The sequence below is a fragment of the Sus scrofa genome, chromosome 5 (assembly GCF_054392235.1).
Source record: "Sus scrofa isolate SSC_HxYL_T2T_F1_AM1 chromosome 5, Sscrofa_HxYL_maternal_Yorkshire_Landrace_v2.0, whole genome shotgun sequence".
Classification (NCBI taxonomy): Eukaryota; Metazoa; Chordata; class Mammalia; order Artiodactyla; family Suidae; genus Sus; species Sus scrofa.
Genome location: NC_139387.1, coordinates 3738270 through 3761693, shown reverse-complemented (window position 1 = coordinate 3761693; position 23424 = coordinate 3738270). Strand labels below are relative to the sequence as shown.

General features: G+C 52.5%; 1 protein-coding gene and 1 long non-coding RNA gene across 8 annotated transcripts in view; one reads left to right on the top strand and one right to left on the bottom strand.

Annotated features, from left to right (window-relative positions):
- The window catches only part of ATXN10 (ataxin 10), a 162631-nt gene that overhangs the window by 9213 nt on the left and 129994 nt on the right, over positions 1-23424 (top strand). For all 7 annotated transcript variants that reach the window (XR_014845595.1, XR_014845594.1, XR_014845593.1 and 4 more), the window contains exons 2-3: positions 13803-13994; positions 20617-20699. Coding sequence is in view for 2 of the 7 variants with exons in the window: in XM_013997463.3 (XP_013852917.2) it covers positions 13803-13994; positions 20617-20699 (275 nt within the window). In the remaining 5 variants the exon portion in view is untranslated. The remainder of the gene's footprint in view (positions 1-13802; positions 13995-20616; positions 20700-23424) is intronic.
- The window catches only part of LOC146403077 (uncharacterized), a 66307-nt gene that overhangs the window by 7159 nt on the left and 35724 nt on the right, over positions 1-23424 (bottom strand). Inside the window, exon 3 of the long non-coding RNA XR_014845600.1 lies at positions 4-317. This is a non-coding gene — a long non-coding RNA (uncharacterized LOC146403077). The remainder of the gene's footprint in view (positions 1-3; positions 318-23424) is intronic.

Below are 23424 nucleotides of genomic sequence, written 5' to 3'. Positions count from 1 at the left end.
CACAGCAGCAACTCCAGGTTATTGGTTTTTTGTTTTTTGTTTTTTTGTCTTTTCTAGGGCCGCTCCTTCGGCATGTGGAGGTTCCCAGGCTAGGGGTCGAATCAGAGCTGTAGCCACCAGCCTACGCCAGAGCCACAGCAACGCCAGATCTGAGCCGCATCTGCAACCTACGCTACAGCTCACGGCCACGCTGGATCCTTGACCCTACTGTCAGAGGCCAGGGATTGAACCTGCGTCCTCATGGATGCTTGTCAGATTCGTTTCCACTGAGCCACGATGGGAACTCCCCAGGTTCTTGTTTTAATAGGCTTTTGGAACTGCCTCTAGCCCTTTAGTATAAGAGACAGGTTTAATAACTCAGTCAGTGGAAGAAAATTGGTTTTTCTTATGCAAAAGATGTAGGCTGTGTTTTCTTGCCCAAATCCTTAATTCTTTGGTAGAAAAGTATTTCAGTAATTTTAAATAATTTTAAAAAGCTATAAGAATTTCTAGTAAACGATACACAGTGGAAAACTACTCAGCCATAAAAGAGAAGGGAATAAGGCATTTGCAGCAACGTGGATGCAACTGGAGAGTCTCATACTGAGTGAAGTAAGTCAGAAAGAGAAAGACAAATGTCCTATGATATCTTATATCTGGAATTTAAAATATGACACAAATGAACCTATTTAGAACACAAACAGACGCACAGACCTGGCGAACAGACTTGTGGCCAAGGGGTGTGGGAGGGAGTGGGATGGCGGGGAGTTTGGGGTCAGTAGATACATACCTACATTGAGGCCGGATAAGCAGTGGGGTCCTGCTGCACAGCACGGAAACTGTGTCTAGTCTTTTTGGGACAGAACGTGACGGAGGATGATATGAAAAACAGGCTGTATCTATATGTGAAAAGAAAAAAGTCCAGTAAAAGAGTGAATACTTGAAGATAACTGAGGGCTCGAGAGGAGGAATTTAGGTGATTTTGCACGGAGTGACTGTGTTTTAGGAATGGACATTTTAGAAAACTTGTTTACTGTAAGGAAAAGGAAACTGAAGCTTTCACTCTGGTGCTTTTGTTGGTTTGCTTACTTTTAAATTCTTGTCATGTCAAACCCACAAAGATACGAGAGCGTTAACGGCCTTGTGGAGGCTGATGTAACAGGGAGTCCATCGAGGACCCGTGCATTTCACCCACACGGTCGACAGATGTTAAAACCCAAAACATTACTGATACCGTTAATGACCTTGGTATTAGGACACCGTGCCCCACAGGCTGGCAGCTCGGACGCACAGCCATTGGTTATTTCGCAGTTTAGGAGGCTCGGGCATCCGGGAGCTGCTGAGCTGGGTGGGTCTGGCTCAGGGCCTCGGGGGAGGCTCAGTCCAGCTGTGGGCAGGTCTGTGTCTCCTGGGGACCTGACCCCGGCGGAAGGGGGGCATTCCAAGCTCGCGGAAGCTCCAGTTCCTCGCCACAGGGACCCCTCCCTGGGGCTGCTGGTGACCTGGCAGCTGGCTTGTCCCAAAGTGATTGATCCAAGAGGGCAATCTCCAGGTGAAGCTGGGCTGTCTTTATAACCTTGGCGATGACGTGCCCTGGCTGCCGCGCCCTCTGAAGGGTCACTGCCAAGGTGTGAGTAGCGGGAGGTGGACCCGGCAGGTCGGGGCTCTGTTTCATGTTCCAGTCTTGTTCCTCCCTCTCTAATAGGTGTTCTGGATGTTTTATGCTCTGTGGTGGGCTTTTTTTTTTTGCTTTTTGCTTTTTAGGGCCACACCTGTGACATATGGAAGTTCCCAGACTAGGGGTCGAACCAGAGCTGCAGCTGCCAGCCTACACCACGGCCACAGCAGCGTGGGATGCGAGCACATCTGCAAGCTACACCACAGCTCAGGGCAATGCTGGATCGTTGACCCACTGACCGAGGCCAGGGATCGAACCCTTATCCTCATGGATACGAGTTGGGTTCATAACCCCCTGAGCCACAATGGAAACTCCCTGCATTTTCAGTTTCTTTTGTGTTTTGGGGTGCGACCAGCTTTCCTGCACAGACAGCTAGGTCGTGAATCTCCACTGCGGTGAAACACACCATGGTGAGATTGCTTCCTAGCTTATCTGCCGGTTTTCTTGCTGAGGGGTATTTGGGTTTGTCTTGAGTTTTTGATCACTCAAAAACCCTCTCCGTAGATGCCTCCGGGGCCCTCGGGTTTTTCCCCCAGAAGCAGAGTTTGAGGTGAGGACGTGGTGACTCCGTTGGTCGGGAGTGTGGGGAGGGACACAGCCACCGCAGGGGTGCCGTGCTCAGCTGGTACCTGGGAGGCGGCTGGGCCCGTCCCCCTGGGTACCCCTGCAGGATGCGCCCCTGGATCGTCTGCACTCAGGGCTGCACCCCCAGGGTGGTTACCTAGACGGGCTGAGGGTGTGTGGGCAGGGACGCCTTGGGCATTGTCCCCATCTCTCTTCTCCAGAGACCCCCCCCCCCCCGCCACCCGCCTGGTCCTGTCCACTCAGTCACAGCTATTTGGAGTCTCAAAGAAAATACCTAGACAGGAGCTTGTGCAGCCACAGTCCCCAGGCAGTAATGGGATACAGTCCCCTCCCATCCCCAGCTCCAGCCTGGCTTCCCCTTCCCCTCCACCTGCACGGCGGCTGGGCTCTGTGTCTGCGGCCGCCTCCGCCTGTTTCTGGTGATCCGTAGACCAGAGACGACTCCCCACGTTCCAGGTCTGCTTGCGGTGACCAGGGAGGGGGTTAACTCCTGCCAGTGCAGTAACTGCCCGCTGGCCCGAGAATCTCAGCGAGGCCTTTCCGTGGGTCTGGTTTCAGGGACACCCTGTCCCTCTCTGCGCTCCCCGATGGGGGCGTTCTTTGTCCTGACCGGGGCTTGGTCCAGCGCTGTCGAGAGCGGGCCTGGGAGCCCAGATTCTGCAGGTTGGTCCCCGGGAGTCGTGAGGAAGGGGCCGGTTTTTCTTAGGGTTAAAGTTCTCTTTGAACTTGGACTTGGCTCATCTTGGTCACTTTTTCTCCCTTTCTGGGCTCACTCCTTCCTGGGTAATGAGTCGCCCCCTCCTCCACCTCCTTCCCCGTGACCCTGTAGCCTAAAATCAGATTTCCCTTGTGTGGATGCTTTGTGTCACAGCGACTCTGCGGATGTTGGGTGTCTGGTCGCCAGCCTCTGGGGCCTGGTCCTGTCCCTGCCGCTCGCTCGCCTCCCGCGGCGCTGGAGGCGCACAGCCTTGCACATCACCCCACGTCAGGCTGCAGGGCTCCGTGCTTTCCTCTTCCTTCCGACGCAGGGGAGGCCCGTCCCAAAGCCGGCTTCTGCCTGGGGCTCTGATGTCCGAAGGGTGAGGGGCTTTTGGTCCCGCTCCTCCTGCCGGAGTTCAAGTGCAGATGGCTGTTTTGGACGCTGTCCACTCTCTGGTTTTAAACCTGACTATAGCCGAAAGTTTCCAGTCCGTTTCTAGTGTGTGGAGACCCTCACTTTGTTTTATTTTATTTTTATTTTGTTTTTTGGCCAAGCCCTCGACATGCAGAAGTTCCTGGGCCAGGGACCAAACCTGTGCCACAGCAGTGACCCAAGCTCCTGCAGTGGTGATGCTGGATCCTTAATCTGCTGAGCCACTGGGGAACGTTACACCTTGTTTTAAAGTTGGGCGGTACACTTATCATTTTTAGAAATAAACATATAATTACCTTGTTTGGAGTGGAGGGAAGGTATTTAAAATGTGAGCTCCTTCTTCACTGTACTTTCATTTCATAATAAAATTGGCCTTTTACCTCCTTCCCAGACTTGGTTGTGACTTTGTCGTGGGCAGGGTCTGTCTTCTCAGTGGCATCTTCTGTCACAGGGCCTGGGCCATCCTGGGGGCTTCATACGTGTTGACCTGAATAGAACAGTGAAGAGCCAGTGGCTGGCATGAGCAGGTCCCTTCTTGGCCCTGACAGAGAGCCGGTCAGCAACAGTTGCTCTCATCACTCAAAAGCTGTTAGTTCAGTTTATCCGGGCGTCGTTCGTCGGTTTAATCACGTCCCGTATGCCATGCGCCAGGCTCTGTTTGCTGATGCAGCTGTAGCCGGTACAGTGTAAGTAGCTGTGTTTTAGCTCAGTCCGCACCCCCAAAGGAGGAAGAGCTCAAATGCTGGTAGACTTATATGAAGTAATATTAAAGTTTAAGTCCTAGTAAGCTTCTGACTGCATGCCCTTCCCCATGCACACACTCCTCATTCCCCCCCAATTAATTTCCATTTCACCTCCTACTGAAAGCCTTTATTTGATTTCATTAACTTACTTTTTTTTTTTTTTTTGGCCATGCCCGTGGCATGCGGAGGTTCCCAGGCCAGGGATTGTATCTGCACCACAAGCTGCACCCAGAGCCACAGCAGTGACAAGGCCAGGCCCTCAACCCACTGAGCCACCAGGGAACTCCCTGAACACCTTTTCTGACCCTATTCCCCTTGCCACGGCCATGGCGTGCTTACCTGTTTCAAAGAAAGACACCAGAGTGGTGGTGTTCTGGTCACGTAATCACTTTCCAGTCCCACCAGAAAGAGAAGAACCGAAGGCCGAATTCTTCTTCTTTACTTCGGCTCCTCTGAGACCTGGCACACGAGGAGCACTGGATTGGGTTTTTATTTCCTTAATGAATGAGTTTGCTGGAGCCCTTAGATGGAAAGAGCGTAGAGGAAAGGCTAGTAGGAGCCATAGGGAGAAATCTCCAGCATGACAGCTGACGATGATGGCAGGGGGGAATGTTTTGGTCCTCACGCCGGCATCCGTATGCTGACTCACTTGCATAAAAACGGGAGTCAATTGAACACTTCAGAGGTCGGCATGATCCAGATCTCAGCAGCAAAGCCGTCATCCCCGTGTCCACACATGCATGTAGGTTTTCCCCACATGTTCCCGAGCCTCTGGCCGGCAGGAGTCTTTGGCTGCACCAGAAACAACAACAAATGAAACAAGGCAACTCCCGCCCCCCGGCACGCGCCTTGTCAGCCTGGCTGAGGCTGCCGTGTGCGCTCTTGACTCAACCATGATTCAGATCGGCTTTGTTGCGAGAAGGCATCAATTAGGCGCCTCTATAAAAAGAACTTTGGAGGTGTGATGACAGGTTCCTGTATTTTGGCCTAGGCCGTGAGCTGGAGTACCCCCCGGAACTGTCTGGTAAGGTGAGCTGACTCAACTGCAAAACACAGATGCGGTCAGTGGAGCCGCCCCCCCATTCGGTTATCTCCAGTGGACCCAGGGGACAGGAACACTCAGCCAGCACATCAAAATAAGCGAGGTTGGGATCGGGGCCAGCCGTGCCCCCAGAGGAGCGTTTCTTAGGTCTCTCGTCCCTCCAGGCTTTTGTCGTGGTCCCTGCACCCAAGGGTGTGGTCCCTCGACGGTGGGCAAGGACACTCATTCCTGGGCAGAGGAACCCCGAGACCAGCGGTGGCCGAGTCAGCCCTCTGCTGGCCGGGAGCCTGGAGAAGGCTCATCAGGGTTAAGAGGACGATGTGGCCGCGAGTGATGTGCTCGTTACGATCGCCGTTGCGGAGTTTGTGTACGTCGTGCTTAGGAAAGTGCGGGGCGCGTCGTAAGCACAGTGAGTTTAGCGGCTGTCATCCTCGTTGAGAATATTATAAAACTACCAAGAGACGTTAAAGAAAACAAATTCTTTACCAGATGGGAAATCTCACAACATAGGGGCATCCGTTCTCCCCAAGCTGACCTGTGGTTTCAATGCAAAATAACCTCTCAACCTTCACAAACTGATTTCCTGACTCCTCGGCTTTGAACCCTTCCCGTGGAGTTCCCACGGTGGCTCAGCGAGTTAGGAGTCCAGCATAGTGTCCGTGAGGGTGTGGGTTCGATCCCTGGCCTTACTCAATGGGTTGAGGATCTGGTGTGGCCGTGAGCTGTGGTGGAGGTCACAGGTGCAGCTCGGACCCCGTGTTGCCGTGGCTGTGGTGTAGGCCGGCAGCTGCAGCTCTGATTCACCCCCTAGCCTGGGAACCTCCATATGCCGTGGGTTCGGCCTTAGAAAGAAAAGAAAAACCCTTCCCGTGTGTCCTCAGCAAAATTGCCTGTGTCCTCAACCTCTCTGAACGCTCTTTTCATCTTCTTGATCTGTTGGAGTACGGCTCACCTGTAAGGACACACCTTTCCCAGAAGGACTTCCCAGTGGGAGGCTGTCCCTCGCTCCCGTGTACCACCTGGCTTGAAGGTGGCGGTGTGGTGATGGTCCTTGCAGCTTCCAGAACTCTGCTCTGTGCCCCCTCCAACGTTTCATCTCATGCCATCAGAGTACACATACCACCTGTATAACCTCTCCTGCTGTTAAAAGCCCTGTGGGTCCTTCTGCCTCATTCCTTGAAGAATTTAGCTCTAGTGCACTGTTAATCCTGCATTCCTTCTCCTGCCTTAAATCCTGGTTATTTTAGTATTGCGTAGACTGTATTCCTTCATTACCCTGGCTTTCCTTTCCTTGACTTTGCTTCAGTGAACCTGACCCCACCCCTGGCCCCATCTAGCCGTTCACTCCACGCCCCAGGCCTTCTGAGTCACTGTGGCTGCAGCCCCTCCGCAGTCTTAATTCCAAGAGCCCCACTCTGGCGGCCTGTTGCATCTTCTTTCTCCAGGTCCCCTGCTCCACCAAGTCTTCAGTGTCACCAACACCCACAGTCTGCTGATCCAGCTCCTTTCTTTTTTTTTTTTTTTTTTGTCTTTTTGCCTTTTCTAGGGCCGCTTCTGCGGCACATGGAGGTTCTCAGGCTAGAGGTCTAATAGGAGCTGTAGCTGCCGGCCTACACTAGCGCCACAGCAACATGGGATCCGAGCTGCATCTGCAACCTACACCCCAGCTCATGGCAACGCCGGATCCTTAACCCACGGAGCGAGGCCAGGGATGGAACCCGCAACCTCATGGTTCCTAGTCGGATTCATTAACCACTGCGTCACAACGGGAACTCCCCTTTTGTTTTTTTGCGGCTGCTCCTGAGGCACGTGTAGGTTCCGGGGACCCAGGATCAGACCTGAGCCACAGCAGTGACAATGCTGAATCCTCAACCACTAGGCCACCAGCCAACTCCCCTCTCTTAAATCGTCAGATTTACCTTTTCTGTTGAATTATCCTTGAGTTTATAGATCTGCTGTAATTCTTCCCACGGTAAGACCAATCTCTCACCCATTTCTCTGATGTTCCCCCCGCCTCCTGTTTATAATAAAACGTCTCCAAAGAGATTTTTGTAGTCACCCACTGCGGTTTCTTTTTTCTCATGAACGATTCCAGTTGCTAAGTCCATTGCTCTTCACCTTAAATCCTCGTCTTGCTTGACCTCTCAGCGCATCACATCTTTCCCCCGGAAGCACTTTCTTCATTTCGCGTCCGGAACACCAGCTGCTTCTGATGCTCCTGTCTCATTGGCCCTTCTCTGAGGCTCGGTCCTCAGTTCGCTTCCCCTGCCGGCACTCCCACAGCGATGCCATTCGGTCTGGGGGCTTTATTGCATTTGCCGGAAACGCTTCACATTTTGCTTTAGCTGGATGTTTCTTCTGATCCCGGGACTCGTGTGTCCGTGTGTCTCCTGCACACTTCCAATTCTATTTCCAATAAGCACCTCGAATCTAACACATCTCAAGCTGAGCCCCCGCATCCCCCGTGGTCCGCATTCCTTTGCCGCTGTCTTCCCGTTTTGTGAACAGCAGATCCGTCCGTCCGCCTACTGCTGGGGCCAGTGTTGGGAGCCAGCCTGGACTCCCCTTTCTCAAATACCCCTCCTCACCACTTAGTATCACGTCTTACTTTATTTGATGGCCGTGCCTTGGCATAGGGAAGTTCCCGGGCCAGGGATTGCATCTGAGCCGCAGCTGCAGCGATGCTGGATCCTTTAACTCACTGTGCAGGGCCTTGGATGGAACCTGTGCCTCTGCAGCGGAGTCTTAACCCACTGTGCCACAGCGGGAACTCCTTGGCAACACATCTTCCTGGCTCCATCTCGGCTTCCTGTGTCTGCTGCTACCACTTTTCCAAGGGTGGCGTCCTAACTGGTCTCCTGGTGTCTTTCTTTCTCTGGCCATGACCAGGTCCTTACAGAATAGCCAGAGGGATCCTTTAAGAATGGAAGTCTGGAGTTCCCGTTGTGGCTCAGCAGGTGAAGAATCGAGCTAGTACCCTTGAGAATGCAGGTTGGATCCCTGGGCTCGCTCCGTGGGATAAGGATCTGGCATCGCCATGAGCTGTGGTGTAGGTCAAAGACGTGGCTCGGATCTGGCGTGGCTGTGGCTGGGGTGTAGGCCGGCAGCTGGCGCTCCCATCTGAACCCTATCCTGGGAACCTCCATATGCCATGGGTGCAGCCCTAAACAAAAGAAAAGAAAAAAAAATGAAAGTCGGGTGATGGCACACTCCTCAGAGCAGGGTCAAAGCTGAGGCCCTCTCAGTGGCCTGCAGAGCCTGGCAGCCTGGCTCCCTCCTAAGGCCAGCTCGTCCTTCCCTCGAGCACCTGCTGTTCCTTTGCCGCCATCCACACCCTGCCCCCTGGAGGGTCCGGAGTTTGCTTCCTCACCTTCCTCCGTTCTCTGCTCAAATATCACTTTCTGAATAAGGTTTTCAGGAAGGTCCTGTTGTGGCTCAGCAGTAACGGGCCCAGCTAATATCCACGAGGACGCAGGTTTGATCCCTGGCCTTGCTCAGTGGGTGAAGGATCCACTGTTGCTGTGGCTGTGGTGGAGGCCGGCAGCTGCAGCTCCGATTCAGCCCCTAGCCTGGGAACCTCCATATACCGCAGGTGCGGCCCTAAAAAAAAGGTTTTTAAATACGGTTCTTACTGAGGTCTCATGTACAAAGTCTTTCTCTCGCTAAGGATGTAAAGACATTCTGTATATGTTTCTTCCATAGTTTTGTAGTTTTGCCTAACATATATTCCCAAATCCATCTGGAGTTACTTTTTTGGTAGGATTGGAAGTGAGGCTCCAGTTCAGGCTTTTTTTTGAGTATGATTGACAGTGGCTCCAGCATCTCTTCTGGAACATTCTGGCCTCCCCAGGATCTTTGGGGCCAGCACTGTTGGCTGCCAGCTGTCTGTGTGCAGGGGTCTGTTCTGGACACTCTGTCTACCTCTGCATTTTACCTTCGCTCCGCTTCCTTTACTTGGTATCATGGGTTTGGGATTCTGGCTCTTTGTTGTGAGAGGAGATGAGTGTTGACTGTGGTGAGGACATTGGGAAGGAGGGAAGCATGTGATTTTGGGGGGGTGGGGAGGGACTGATACATTTGGAATACTTTAAAGCTGGGGTCACCAAACTCTGATCTGTTTTTTGTGTTTTGTTTTGTTCTTAAATGGCCTTTGCGTTAAGAATGACTTTTACCTTTTAAACGGTAAGAGAAAATAAATGAACAAAAAAATTTCATAACACTTGAAAACTACATGGACTTTATATTTCAGGGTCCATACAGGGAACTGTATTCAATATTGTGCGATAAACCTTAATGGGAGTTCCCGTTGTGGCTCAGCGGGTTAAGAACCTGACTAGTATCCATGAGGATGGGGGTTCGATCCTTGGCCTTGCTTGATGGGTTAAGGATCTGGCGTTGCGGCAAGCTATGGTGTAGACCGCAGATGCGGCTTGGATCCCAGGTTGCCGTGGTTGTGGTGTAGGCCAGCAGCTGCAGCTCTGTTTTGACCCCTAGCCTGGGAACTTCCATGTGCTGCAGGTGCAGCAAAAAAAAAAAAAAAAAAAAGACAAAAACAAAACAAAATAATGGACAAGAATATGAAAAAGAATATGTGTGTGTATAACTGAGTCACTTTGCTGTTCAGCAGAAGCGAACCCAACGCTGTAAATCAACTCTACTTCAGTAAAATTAAAAACACTTTTCCGTGTCTGTAGAAGGAGTTTTCCTGGAACACGGCTGTGCCCGTTCGTGTCGCTGTTGTCTGGGCCGCTTTTGTGTTTCAGCAGCAGAGAGGTTGTGACAGAGATGGTCAGACATTCAAAGCCTGAATTATTGACTGTCCGGCCCTTTACAAAGCAAGTTCCCCAGCCCTGCAGCTCTGTCTCAGGGACCGCTTGAGAGTCCTGGGTGTGACCCGAGGGGAAGAGAGTATGAAAAGGAGAGCTTTGAGGTCTGCAAAGATGAACTTCAAGTTTTTGCCCAAGGCTGTTTTTGGCAGGAGAAAGAAATGTTTTTATGTTCTGTTTTTTGTTGAATCGCCCTCAATAATAAGCAGGGTGTCTGGTATTCAGTCACAACCAGTGATTGTTACTTTAATCTAGCAACTTGTCTCAATTTTAGGAAATTATCTCTTGCTCAGTGACGGTGGTTAAAGCCCTCTAAACCATGTGTGCCCGTTTTTAATTAACTCTCGGTATCAGAATAAGTCTTTTGACGAGGATAAAAGGCTTCGTGGTGGGGCTCTAAAGAGGAGCAGTTAGTTCCCTGGTCAGCAGTTCCCACCTGGCGAGCTGGCCGCGTGCTGTGTGGACAGGCGGTGACTTAGACCTGCCTGCTGCATATGGTCACTGGTGGTTTTCTTTAATTTTCCTTCAGCAGGACCTGCCAAGATTCAACCTTCAGATCTGTTCGAACTTGAGGGAAATGAAATCCTGCCTTTGGTATAATTCAGAGGCTGTTTTTGTTCTGTAATGTAACATTTCATTTATACGGTGTCTTCAGGGGATGCATTCCTCTCTCAAAGGAATGTCTAACGGTGGAATTTTTAATTGTCCCTCTAAGTACTTTCTGCCTTCTGTGAATGAAGCAGCTAAGCTTTTTAAAGGCTTTGTGACTGTTTTGTGTTAGTTTGGCTACGGCAGAAGTGACAGCAGAGTCCTTCTTAGGAATAACATTTGTAATATGTGAACGATTGACTCATCTTTCCTGGTGATTCCACTGTTGTTAAAATTATCACACACACGTAGCTGTGCCCTCTCGACAGTGCACGTGGAATTTGCAGACGGAGCGCTTTGGATCCGCGATATGCCCAGTAGCTCTCTTTCAAGGCTCTGGAGAAGCGTTAAAGGCTTCCACAGCATTTACTCTTAATGAAAAGCTTTTTTGACCTCTGATGAGAGCTGTTACTTATCACACGGTATGAAGATACAGTGAATAAAATCTATAGCTATTTACCATATGGTTCTAGAGGAAAGGTTTTTCACCCTTGAGAGAGGGATACAGACATCTGAGAAATAGTTTCTGCTTTCAAGAAATTTATTTATTTATTTTTCTCTTTTTAGGGCCGCACCCGAGGCATATGGAGGTTCCCAGGCTAAGGGGCTCATGGGAGCTGCAGCTGCCGGCCTACACCGCAGCCGCAGCCACGCTGGATCCGAGCCGAGGCCGAGACCTACACCGCAGCTCCCGGCAACGCTGGATCCTTAACCCACTGATGGAGGCCAGGAGTCGAACCTGCAGCCTCATGGATCCTAGGCAGATTTGTTTCCGCTGAGCCACGACGGGAACTCCTGCTTTCAAGAAATTTCAAATAGAGTTAATCGAGTTACAACTCCTCACCTCTCCCTCCCCCTTAAAGTTGCCCGTTGTGTCACTTGGTGGGGAAGAGAGATTAAGATGTTTCTTAAGGACCAGTTACAGAGCATCTGCATCTTCACATCAGGCCATTTGTGTCACACTTTTGGGTCCGGGGTGTGTGGGTTTCTTCTTGGGCGTCCATGAGTTGGGCTGGGCCTCGGCCTTCCCCTTTTCCAGTTGCTGCTGCCCAGCACGTGAACTTGGCCGCGCGGGGCCTGGCACCTGCTCGGTAAGTGTCCCGGCCTCCTGCTAGATGCCGCTCCAAGTGACTGGTCTCGTGTCCGTCTTAAACTTGAACAGTTACAGTTTGTGATTGTGGGTCTGGGCCCTAGAGATACGGAAAAATAGAAAGTGGTCTGTGTGTTTCCGGGGTTTGGCGTCTAGCTGGGGCGATGGACCAGCGAGCAGAAGGTGCTCTGAGGCGGGCTTGTGTCCACTCTTCTGGGCCGAGTCCCCGTGGAGCCTGGAGGTGGCAGGGACTCCCCTGGGTCCCCCGAGTAGCAGAGGAGTTTCTCCAGGGCTCCGAGTTTTCCAGAGGCCTAGAAGGAGCCCCCCCTCCGGGTTCTTCCAAGCAGAGAATTGGATGGGGGCGGTGTGCAAGGGATTCTGGCGGAGGGCCCATGTTTGCACGGGCCCAGAGGGTTGCACCTGCTTTGGGGTTCAGGACTCGTGAGTGTGCAGCCGGGGAGAACAGCCGACCCAATTTATTTTCTCTCCACGGCGCAGTGAGAATTCCTGTGCGCCGGGTAGAGGTGCCGGGGTCGCTCTCTCTGCTGATGGTTATTTGTATTTCAGGAGTCGTTTAACTGGCTTGAGTTCAGCGCCACATTTTTCTTTTGGTTGAGGGTGTGATGAAGGAGAAAGGCCTGGTGAATCTGTGACAGGTTAGCACGGCACCTCAGGCGTCACTGACGGCACAGGTGACGAGTTTCCTAACTGCCCTGAGGCGGGAACATCAGTTCCCGAGTCGCCCTGGCAACAGAGCTTTTGTTTTGTGCCCTCTGTTCCAGTTTGATTTCAAAGCTTTGGCCGCACTGGGTATCAGTTTTGAGTAAAAGGGATGCTAAGATTTCAAGGGGTGACATCGGGGAAGACCAGTCACAGTGGGGAGGTGAGAGGTGGCTTGCGAGGGACCCGCAGGAGGAAGTCACTTCGGCCTCTTTATGTCCCGGTGCAAACGCGCATTCCTGCGTCATCGCGGTAGAGAAAAGCGCTTTATTGTGGATTATTCGAGTTGGGGAGCTCTGCTTTTCAGTGACTAGAAGGTTAAGTAATAAAAGTCATGAAAGCTTTCCGCGGCTGGGGCGGCTGGGGGTCGTCAGGTTTTTCGTTGGCTGTGAAAATGACAGTCACCCTGGGCGCTCGCAGGATGTTTTAAACCCGTGGGTGTGTTCTTGGCACTTTGGGGCCTGCCCTGTGTTTTGTACCGCCGGGAGACTCTTCAGCCGGCTCACAGTTGTTCTTCTACCGTCAGGGCACATCGTTGTTTCTTGAGGGATTGGTGGAATGCGGAAATTGGCTGGCATTCCGGTGCCACGCCGCACACAGCGTGGCTGTGGACCGAGCCCCAGTGCGGTCCGTGCACCTGCCGTGAGAGGCCTGGGGGCGCTGAGGCGCCTGGGGGGCAGCCCCAGGTTCATTCTGACCCCTGGGCCCTCGATCCCCGGGAAGGGCGCGCCCTCTGGCTCTCTCTCTGGCTCCTTCCTGCTTTCCCGTGCCCCCAGCCCCCATCTGTGTGGCTGCAACTGTGTCCGCTCCGAGCCGTGTGGCCGGCTCCTCTGACCCTGAGCGTGGATACTGGCGATTCTCCGCGAATGTCGTTTCTCATCATTTCGCTCTGGGTACCTCCTGGGGGACAGTGGACACGGATCTCCTCTCCGTCGGGAGCGTGAGATGCAGATACTCTGCATTCAGGGCGGGTGCATAACCAAAAGCACTGAAAATGGGGACTTGGGTTGTCGTAGGGCCGGGAGGTCCCAGGCCAGACCGTTGCAGGTGGAACCGTCGCTGGGCCGTTCTTGGTGGAGGGATGCGGGCGAGCCACTTCACTCCCCTCCGCCTCTGTGACCTTCTCTGTACGGTGGTGTCGACCGTGTCGGCTTCCTAGGTTAATGCAGAATTAAAGGAGCTGACATGGGGGGAGGCGGGAAAGGACAGCGCCCCGCCCAGCGCGTGGTACATCAAGGCGCTGGAACAGACAGGCTTGGCCGCCTTCCCCCGGGATGAGTACAGACAGCGTCCGAAAAGGACATTGCAGATGAGGCTTTTTTCTCCCCCCCGGTTGGTAACGGTTGTGTCCTTTTTCAGAGAAACGGCACCCAGGACTATCTTCCAGAGAGTGCTGGACATCCTGAAGAAGTCTTCCCGCGCCGTCGAGCTGGCCTGCAGGGAGCCAGCGCAGGTGGACCACCTGGCCGCCAGCCTGCAGCTGATCACGGAGTGCTTCCGGTGCCTCCGCAACGCCTGCATCGAGTGCTCCGTGAACCAGAACTCCATCAGGTACCGCCCTCCGAAGGCCCTGAGACCTCGATTCCCTTGCCCTGTCTGGGGACCCGGCTGCTCCGTCATCCGGTCATGTTTGGCATCCCAGCCGCCCAGTGTTCCTGGAGGCCGTCTTTAGGTCTCCGGGGAGAGGCGCTCTGTGGCCTGGCCGTGGGGCCCTTAGACGAGGGTGTGAGGGAGCCGCATGAGCAGCACGAGGGGTTCTTTAGGCCTCTTGCTTGGTTTGTAATGTTTCCTCCGTAGCACGATGGGTTGCCCTTGGTTTTGATGCTTTGATTCTAGCTTCTGCCGGCCTAGCTGCATGTGCAGTTTCTGGAGCTCATGTTTCTTAGTTGCAAATGTTTTAATTAGTTTTAGTGGTTTAATTAGTTGCCCTGGTGTGTTTACTTTGCACTATGTGAATTCCTTCCTTCCTTCTCTCTGTCTTTTCTCTCCCCTGTTCTTTCTTTTCTTTTCACTTTTTAAGGCTGCACCTGCTGCATATGGAAGTTCCCAGGCTAGGGATTGAATCGGAGCTGCAGCGGCCGCCCTTCGCCACAGCCACAGCAACGCCAGATCCGAGCCGAGCCTGTGATGTACACTGAAGCTCGTGGCAACGCCGGGTCCTTAACCCACTGAGCGGGGCCAAGGATCAAACCCGTGTCCTGTCCTCATGAATACTAGTTGGATTTGTTACCGCTGAGCCGCAGTGGGAACTCTGTGAATTTCTAAGATGCCTTATCTTCAAGGTCTCCTTCAGATTGTGCGAAGTTGCCAGCTCCCCTTCCACCTGTCCTACGATGCAGTTACAAAGATGACCAAAAGGACGGCCTCGTGCTGCTCTTGTTCTTTCACGTGCTAGCCCCCCTCCCAGAGCTGAGCTCCTTTCTTCTTTGATTTTATGGCATCAACTCTTTATTAAAAATTTTTGCTTGGGATGAAGTCGGAAGCCGCAAAGCCTGCTCCATTTTCTCCCCTGGACTTGAATGTAGACAGAGCCCCAGGCCTCCCTGTCACCGCTGTGATGAGTGAACTTGAGCTGGTCCAGAAGCCGGTGGAAGGGCTCCCTGCGCTGCCTAGACAGTCTTGTACCTGAGGCTTTGATGTGATTAATGAGGTTTTTTCAGATCAAAGGAGAAGGGAAAAGAGCCGGGGTTGTTTAACTTCAATACTGAACCGAACGTGGCATCCGTTTGCAGACACATGGCTGGAAACTGACAGTCTGGGCAGTAATGGTGAACATTTAAGAAATATAACTATATGCTAGAAGCAGCAGGCCAGAGGCTCGTTTATTTTGTCCCTTTCCGGGCAGCAGACCGTCCAGTGTGACGAGAGCAGGGAAGGGACAGCCTGAGGGCAGACCTCGAGGGGTTGGTGCAGACTTGGCTTTGTGTGTCGCCAGCCAGCCTCGAGGGGAAGGGGGCGAGCGAGCATGGGTGAGCCTGCCCTCAGCACCCGGCCCCGTCCCGAGAGCTTGACCCGCAGCACTTTGTTTAATGCTTAGAACAAACCCAGGAAACAGTCTGCTACTATTTTTCCATTTTTACAAAAGAAGAGCTGTGACTCAGAGAGGTTAGAGAACTTGACGGCGCCTTACTCATTCAGTAAGTCATAGAGCCTGGAATGTTCTCTCTGACTCCACACCGTCTGCCTGCAAAGCTTGGCCTCGGAGCAGTGGCCGTACCTTCCCGGAGACGCCCGTCGGCGCCGTCGTGTGTGACTGTGCCGTCCCTGGAGCGGCCACGTGCCTCGGGACCAGGGCCTTCGCCTTGCCGAGAACCAGCTTTCCCCTCAGAAAAGCAGGGTCCACAGGGACTTCCGCATGGGGTTGCTGCGCCTTTGACGTGAGATCACTTAGCGTAAAATGCCCGAGGTGCCTGTGCCTGGTGCCTGTGCCTGGTGCCTGGTGCCTGTGCCTGGTACCTGGTGCCTGTACCTGGTGCCTGTGCCTGGTGCCTGGTGCCTGTGCCTGGTGCCTGTGCCTGGTGCCTGGTGCCTGTGCCTGGTGCCTGTGCCTGGTGCCTGGTGTCTGTGCCTGGTGCCTGGTGCCTGTGCCTGGTGCCTGGTGCCTGTGCCTGGTGCCTGTGCCTGGTGCCTGGTGCCTGTGTCTGGTGCCTGTACCTGGTGCCTGTGCCTGGTGCCTGTGCCTGGTGCCTGGTGCCTGTGCCTGTGCCTGGTGCCTGTGCCTGGTGCCTGGTGCCTGTGCCTGGTGCCTGGTGCCTGTGCCTGGTGCCTGTGCCTGTACCTGGTGCCTGTGCCTGTGCCTGTGCCTGGTGCCTGGTGCCTGGTGCCTGTGCCTGGTGCCTGTGCCTGTACCTGGTGCCTGTACCTGGTGCCTGTACCTGGTGCCTGTGCCTGGTGTCTGTGCCTGGTGCCTGGTGCCTGTGCCTGGTGCCTGTGCCTGGTGCCTGTACCTGGCTGCAATGCCCTGGAAGGTGCATGTTGTCCCAGCCTCAGGGATGGTAGGACAGTGAAAGTCACGGTAATATTCCTGTCTTGGAAAACAATGTTGCTTTTCTTTTGGGGGTCTAAAAGTAATATATAAACAAGAAAAATACAAACATTACAAAAATAAGTACTGCGGCAAATAAAATAGCAAACCGTCTTCAGGGCCTTAAAGGAAGGGCCGTGTTTTGTGCGGTCGTGGTGTCTTCTTATTGCACGTGCTGCTTGTGGGCGGGTTGAAATGAAAATGAGCCTTTAAGGAGGTTAGTGTTTCTGCCTCCATCCTTCTAGGGTTATATTATTATTCACTATTGAATTTCTTTCTTTTAATTATTCAGTGAATTTTATTACAATTATAGGTGTACAGCAGTTGTGACAACCAAATTTTAGAGCATGTCCATCCCAAACCCTCCGTGCATCCCTCCCCCAATAGTCACCGTTGAATTTAAAGGGAAATTCCACCCATTTTGGCCGTCAGCTCCCGGCAGAACTATAGTTGGAGTCAGAGATGCAGCAAAAGGTTTCCCGGGGAGGACTGGAGGCCACCCTTCACGAAAGCCATGACTCCCGAGCCGCTCAGGATTCAGATCTCAGCCCCGCGGTAGTTTTCGGATGTGTGCAGTTATTAAAGAGTTAAGCCAGAGGCACGAAGCTGCTCAAGCCTAGATCTTGTCACATCTTTTGTCTGTGCACTGCACTTCGCGTGGCCTGGGATTCTGTTCTGCCGAAGGATGCCTGGCGCACGGGGGATAACACAGCAGAACAGATGATGCGAGAGGCATAGGGAGTTTAAACTGCTGAACGCAGTCGCGTGGCTCGGAAACGGAGCCCCTGTGGCCGGGTCGCTGTGCTTGTGCTGCAGAGAGCCGGGCCAAGAGTCCAGGCTTCGAGATCACTGTCACAGGGGCCCAGGTCGCCCATCGCAGTGGGAAAGCTGCCCTCCGTAGTCCGTGAACAAACACACAGGCTGTGTCCCTGTGACGCCTCACTGGTGAACACTGAAATTTGAATTCCATATAATTTTCATGTCACGAAGTTAGAGTCCACCCCTGCCCCCCCAAATGTGGCCACGCAGAAGCAGGCTGTGGGCCCGTTGCCTGGAAACCCTTTGTCTGGGTGGAGGCAAGAGCTGGAAGAGGTGCAACAGCTGCTGCTTCTGTGGGAGGCGGTGCCGGCGGCTCCTGAGCTCCCCCCGCCCCCCGCATCCTATTCATGGATGAAGAGGGAAGGGCCGTGGCTGTCCACCCGCCTGGCCTTGGGGAGGAGAGCTCGAATCCTAGCCTTGCCCACTCCGACCCTCTTCGCAGGCGGTGAATGTTTTGGCTTTAATTCTGGTTGAAGTGGTGAGGGTGGTAGGGAGCTGTATGAGCTGCCTCTGCTGCTGTAACAACGGACCCCAAATTCAGTAGCTTAGAACAACCCCGATGTGTTCTCGGGCAGTTCTGGAGGGAGGTGAGACGTCCAAAGTCAGGTTTCCTGTGGCAAAGCTTCAGCTCTGGAGTCTCTGCTCGAGGCTCCATCCGCTTGCTCTTCTGACTTCTAGAGCCACCTGCTTCCTTCTTTCGCAGCCCCCTCCTCCCACCTCCAAAGCGGAAGCGCCCCATCTTTTCCCACCGCTGACCCTCTGGCAACCCACCCAGGATAACTTTCCCATCTTCCACCCATTAATTGAATCCCACCCAGACAGTCTCTGCTGGCACCTTCTGGCCAGTTCTGATTCTCCAAAACCAGGCGGGTGTCCCACAGTTCAGTTCCATCCTGGGTGGACCCACCTCGAGTTAGTCGGATGCCATGACGCCACGACTCAGTCCCTCCAGACTGCCCACTTCAGACACCAGCTGCGAAGGGCATCCCCGACTACATTTCTGCCCAGCCGACCACAAATTCAGGGGTTCCCATGACACCCCTCAGGTTTGATAATTCAGCAGAGTGACTCGCAGAACGCAGGGAAGCCCTGTACGTGCTGTTACGAGTTTTCTCCAAAGGGACAGCCACTGGAACGTACACATAGGATGGGCCAGGGCACAGAACTTCTGTCCCCTCTCTAGGCATCCTGTCCTCCCAGTGCTTGGACCTGTTCATCAACCCGTTCCAAAGCTTTCCAAGCTCACTGCTGAGGATTTTTTATGCACGTCCCTTCATCGACGCCTGATTGATGAAATCATTGCCCACGGGCGATCGAGCTCCGTGTCCAGCCCCTTTCCTCTCCCCAGACGTAGGAGGTCGGGGTTGAAAGTTGCAGGCGTCTCATCTTAGATTTGCTTCCTCGAGCCCCCATCCCCAAGCTCCCTGCAGGCCCAGTAAGTAACCTCACTAGCGTAAACTCAACTCTGGTTGCCAGGGGTTTGTCGTGAATAACACGTGTTAAGAAGGCACTCCGGTCACACAGGAGCTGCCAGGGGTTTTCGGAGCTGCCAGGAACTGGGGACAGAGATCAAACACATATTTCTTACTGTATCACTTCTCTTTTGCCATATGAGGTACCATAGTCTCAGTTTCCAGAGTTTAGAATGTGCACATCTTTGGGAGTCAGTGTTTTGCCTGTCACAGACCCCCCCCCCGGGCCCCTAAAGTGTCATGTCTGTCCTACGTGCAAAGAACATTCTTCTCCTCTCACGTTCTCCCGAAGCTTGATCCATTATAGCATCGACTCGGGTCCCAAATCTCATCTGAGTCTCATCAGCTAACAAGTCCCAGATCTTAGCATCCACATGACACACGGGTGAGACTCTGGGTATGATTCATCCAGAGCCAGAATTCCTTTTTAATCTCGGGACACATGAAACGAGACAACCAGCAACACACTGTCTGCTCCCAAAATACAGGGGTAGGACAGGCATCGGCTAACGGTTTTAGACCTTACCCTCTAAGAAAGGAGAAAATTGAGGGAAAAGAGGAGTCACTGACCGCCAGCAATTTCACAGTCCGTTCGGGCAGAGACTCAGGTCTTGAGGCCTGGGCGAGAGTCCTCTCTGCCCTGGGGCGGGTCCCCGGAGTCGTCTTCCCTTCCTCCGGAAGGTGGAGCCTAACACGTGTTTTCCGCCCAATGGTTTTTAATCAGCCTGTTTCCTGCCTGTCGAATTTTGGGAGTTGAACAGCCTTCTTTCATTTCACCCTTTCTCTGTGCATTTCACTCGCGTTGAAACATTCAACTTGGTAGAACATTTCTGCCGGTGCAATGTTCTCACAAACCTTGTGGGTCTTGCCTGTGTGGCACTTGCGAGGGTCACGTGTGCCTCACTTCCTCCCGAGACCCCCCAGCATCGCCTTCCACGTGCACGCTTCTGCCAACAGTCTATTCAAGGCATCTCGGCCTTTGCTCTCATGCTTCTCAGAACCCTTCCAGCCTCTATCCTTTGTCAAATTCCAAAGCCACTTCTACATTTTTGTTTCTTTCTTTTTTAGGGCTGCACCCATGGCATATGGAAGTTCCCAGGCTAGGGGTCGAATTGGAGCTATAGCTGCCGGCCTACGCCGCAGCCACAGCAAAGCGGGATCCGAGCTGCGTCTGCGACCCACACCGTGGCTCGCAGCAATGCCGGATCCTTAACCCACTGAGCGGGGCCAGGGATGGAACCTGCATCCTCATGGATGCCAGTCAGATTCGTTTCCGCTGCACCACGATGGGAACTCCCCACTTCTGCATATTTATTCGTTCCAGGAGCACCCCATTTCTGCCACCGAATTAGTGTCCTATTACTACTGTGACAAATTACTAAAAACTTAGTGGCTTCAAACAGTACAAACTTCTCATGGTGTAGCTCTGGGGTCTGGAGTCTGGAGTGGGTCGGCGTGGCTAAGTCTTCTTGGAGGCAGTAGGGAGAATCTTTTTCCTGCCTTTTTTCAGCTCTTAGGGGCTGCCTGCCTTCCGTGGCTCATGGTCTCCTTCCTCAAACCCCTTGTGTCCCTCTTGTAAGGACCCTTGTGATAGTCTGGGCCCACCTGGTTAATCCAGGATGCTCTCTTCATCTCAAGGCCCTTAATTTATTCATGACTGTAATGGTCCCTGGGCCGCCGTGTAAACTAACACGTTCTCGGATCTGGGGATTAAGACGTGGTGCCTCGGAGGGCCCTTGTTCCGGCTGCTGCAGGACCTCGTAACCCGCAGTCTCCGCATTCATGGGATCGTTGCTCGAAGTGAAGGTTTAAGAAAAAGAATGTGCCTAACTCTGTCTTTTTAAAAACCCCTACACAGGAACTTGGATACAATCGGTGTTGCTGTCGATCTGATTCTTCTTTTTCGAGAGCTGCGAGTGGAGCAGGAATCCCTGCTGACAGGTAACTGGCAGTGTGATGCATGGGTTATTTACATCTTTGAAAAGGATTTAAATGCCACTGCGTTGAGTACGACATCCTGCATTACAGCCCATGTTCCGAGTTTTGTGATACGCAGAAACCTCACTTGTGATATCAAAGAATTATCATGAAAAAACCTGTAGTAACTTCCTTTCCTCTCCCTGTCGTGGGTTAAGTTGTGGTCCACCTCCCTCCCCCCTTCATATGTTGAATCCGAATCCCTGGAGATTTCAGAACGGCCACGTGTCAACAGGGCGTTTAAAGAGATACGTAAGGGAAAGGGAGGCCAGACCCTGAGCTGGTGTGTTGCTGTCTTTAGAAGAACACTGAGGAGTTCCCGTCGTGGCGCAGTGGTTAACGAATCCGACTGGGAACCATGAGGTTGCGGGTTCGATCCCTGCCCTTGCTAAGTGGGTTAACGATCCGGCGTTGCCGTGAGCTGTGGTGTAGGTTGCAGACGCGGCTCGGATCCTGCGTTGCTGTGGCTCTGGCGTAGGCCGGTGGCTACAGCTCCGATTCGACCCTTAGCCTGGGAACCTCCATATGCCGCGGGAGCGGCCCAAGAAATAGCAAAAAGACAAAAAAAAAAGAACAGTGACACACCAGATTGGGGTATAGATGGATACAGAGGGCTGGCCGGCCATCTATAAATCAAGGAGAGTTGCCTGGGAAGAAACCAACCCTGGAGTTCCCTTGTGGTGCAGGGGGCTAAGGATCTGGCATTGCTGCTGGGGCATGGGTTCAGTCCCTGGGCAGGGAACTTCCATATGCCGCAGAAAAAAAAGAGACACCAGCCCTGCTGACTGACACCTTGATCTCAGACTTCTAGCTGCAAAACTGGGCAAACAGATTTTTATTTTTTTTCTTGGCCACGCCTGTGACATGTGAAAGGTCCTGGGCAGCCATTGAACCTGAGCCACAGCGGTGACTAGAGCCACTGCAGTGATAACCCTGGATCTTTAACCCACTGCCCCACAAGGGAACTCCTGGGCAAAGATGTGTATTGTTTAAGCCACCCAGTCTGTGGTACCTCGTTATGGCAGCCCTAGCAAAGTGATACACTGTCTTTTCTTTTTTTTCTGTTTTAAAATTTGTTATTTATTTATTTTTTGTCTTTTCAGAACCACACCTGTGGCATATGGAGGTTCCCAGGCTAGGAGTCCAATCAGAGCTATAGCTGCCGGCCTCTGCCACAGCCACAGCAATGCCAGATCCGAGCAGCACCTGCAACCTACACCACAGCTCATGGCAACTCGAGATCCTTCACCCCCTGAGCGAGGCCAGGGATCGAACCTGCATCCTCACGGATGCTAGTCAGGTTCGTTAGCCGCTGCGCCACGACGGGAGCTTCTACACTGTCTTTTGATTGGGATGGAAGTGGCCGGTCCTATTCTGGGTGTTGGGTGTGATCTGAATGGTGACCAAAGCAGACAAAAACCTCTGTTTACATTCCAGTGAGAAGAGCCTGGCATTACATACATACATCAAGTCACATATACAGCGTGGCAGAGGGAAGTTAGCTGTGGTCGTTAACAGCCGCTGATACGGGATTAAGAGGAAAGCCAGGCTCCTTAACTTGTAGACCAGGAAGCTTTTCCAGACTTTCTTGAATGTTTTTATTTCTCGAACCACTAGCGTCAACACGGCTCCTTCGGACAGGGGTTACTGTCATGACGTCGTATTTAACGAAACAAAAGGCTAGCATTTGATGTCTTTATCTAAGGAGTTGAAGTGCTTGTGGGTACACTGGAGTTATTTAATAAGAACGTCTTAATGTACGTATCCAGCTTATAAAAGGTACTAGATTGGAGGTTAAAAAAATTTTTTTTAGGAGTTCCCGTCGTGGCGCAGTGGTTAACGAATCTGACTAGGAACCATGAGGTTGCGGGTTCGGTCCCTGCCCTTGCTCAGGGGTTAATGATCCAGCGTTGCCGTGAGCTGTGGTGTAGGTCGCAGACACGGCTCGGATCCCGCGTTGCTGTGGCTCTGGCGTAGGCTGGCGGCCACAGCTCCGATTCGACCCCTAGCCTTGGAACCTCCATACGCCGCAGGAGCGGCCCAAGAAATAGCAAAAAAAAGACTAAAAAAAATTTTTTTTTTAGTAATAATTCAGCGAATACTTAACTTTTTATTTATTTATTTGGTCTCACCACGGCATACGGAAGTTCCCATGCCAGGGATTGAAGCTGAGCTGCAGCAACGCTGGGTCTTTTAACCCAAAGGACCCAGGGCTGAGGATTAACCTGTGCCTGTGCAGTGACCAGAGCCACCGGGGTCGGATTCTTAACCCATTGCGCCACAGCGGGAAGCCCACAAATATTTACTTTTTTTTTTTTTTTTTTTTTTTTTTGCTTTTTAGGGACTCACCCACAGCATCTGGAAGTTCCCAGGCTAGGGGTTGAATTGGAGCTGCAGCTGCTGGCCTACACCACAGCCACAGCCACGCCGGATCCTTCACCCATTAAGCAAGTCCAGGGATCGAACTTGCATCCTCACGGATACTAGTTGGTTCGTTATCCACTGAGCCACAATGGGAACTCCCACCAGAATTCTTACTTTACTGTTCTAGCTGCTCCAGTGTTTAAAAGATTTGATTTATAAATTGATTTATGTGCATGTCTTCATCACTTTATAAATTGATTTATGTGCACTGTATACTTTGTCTTGAAGTTTTTAAAAATTATATTCAGTACAAGTGAATAGATTA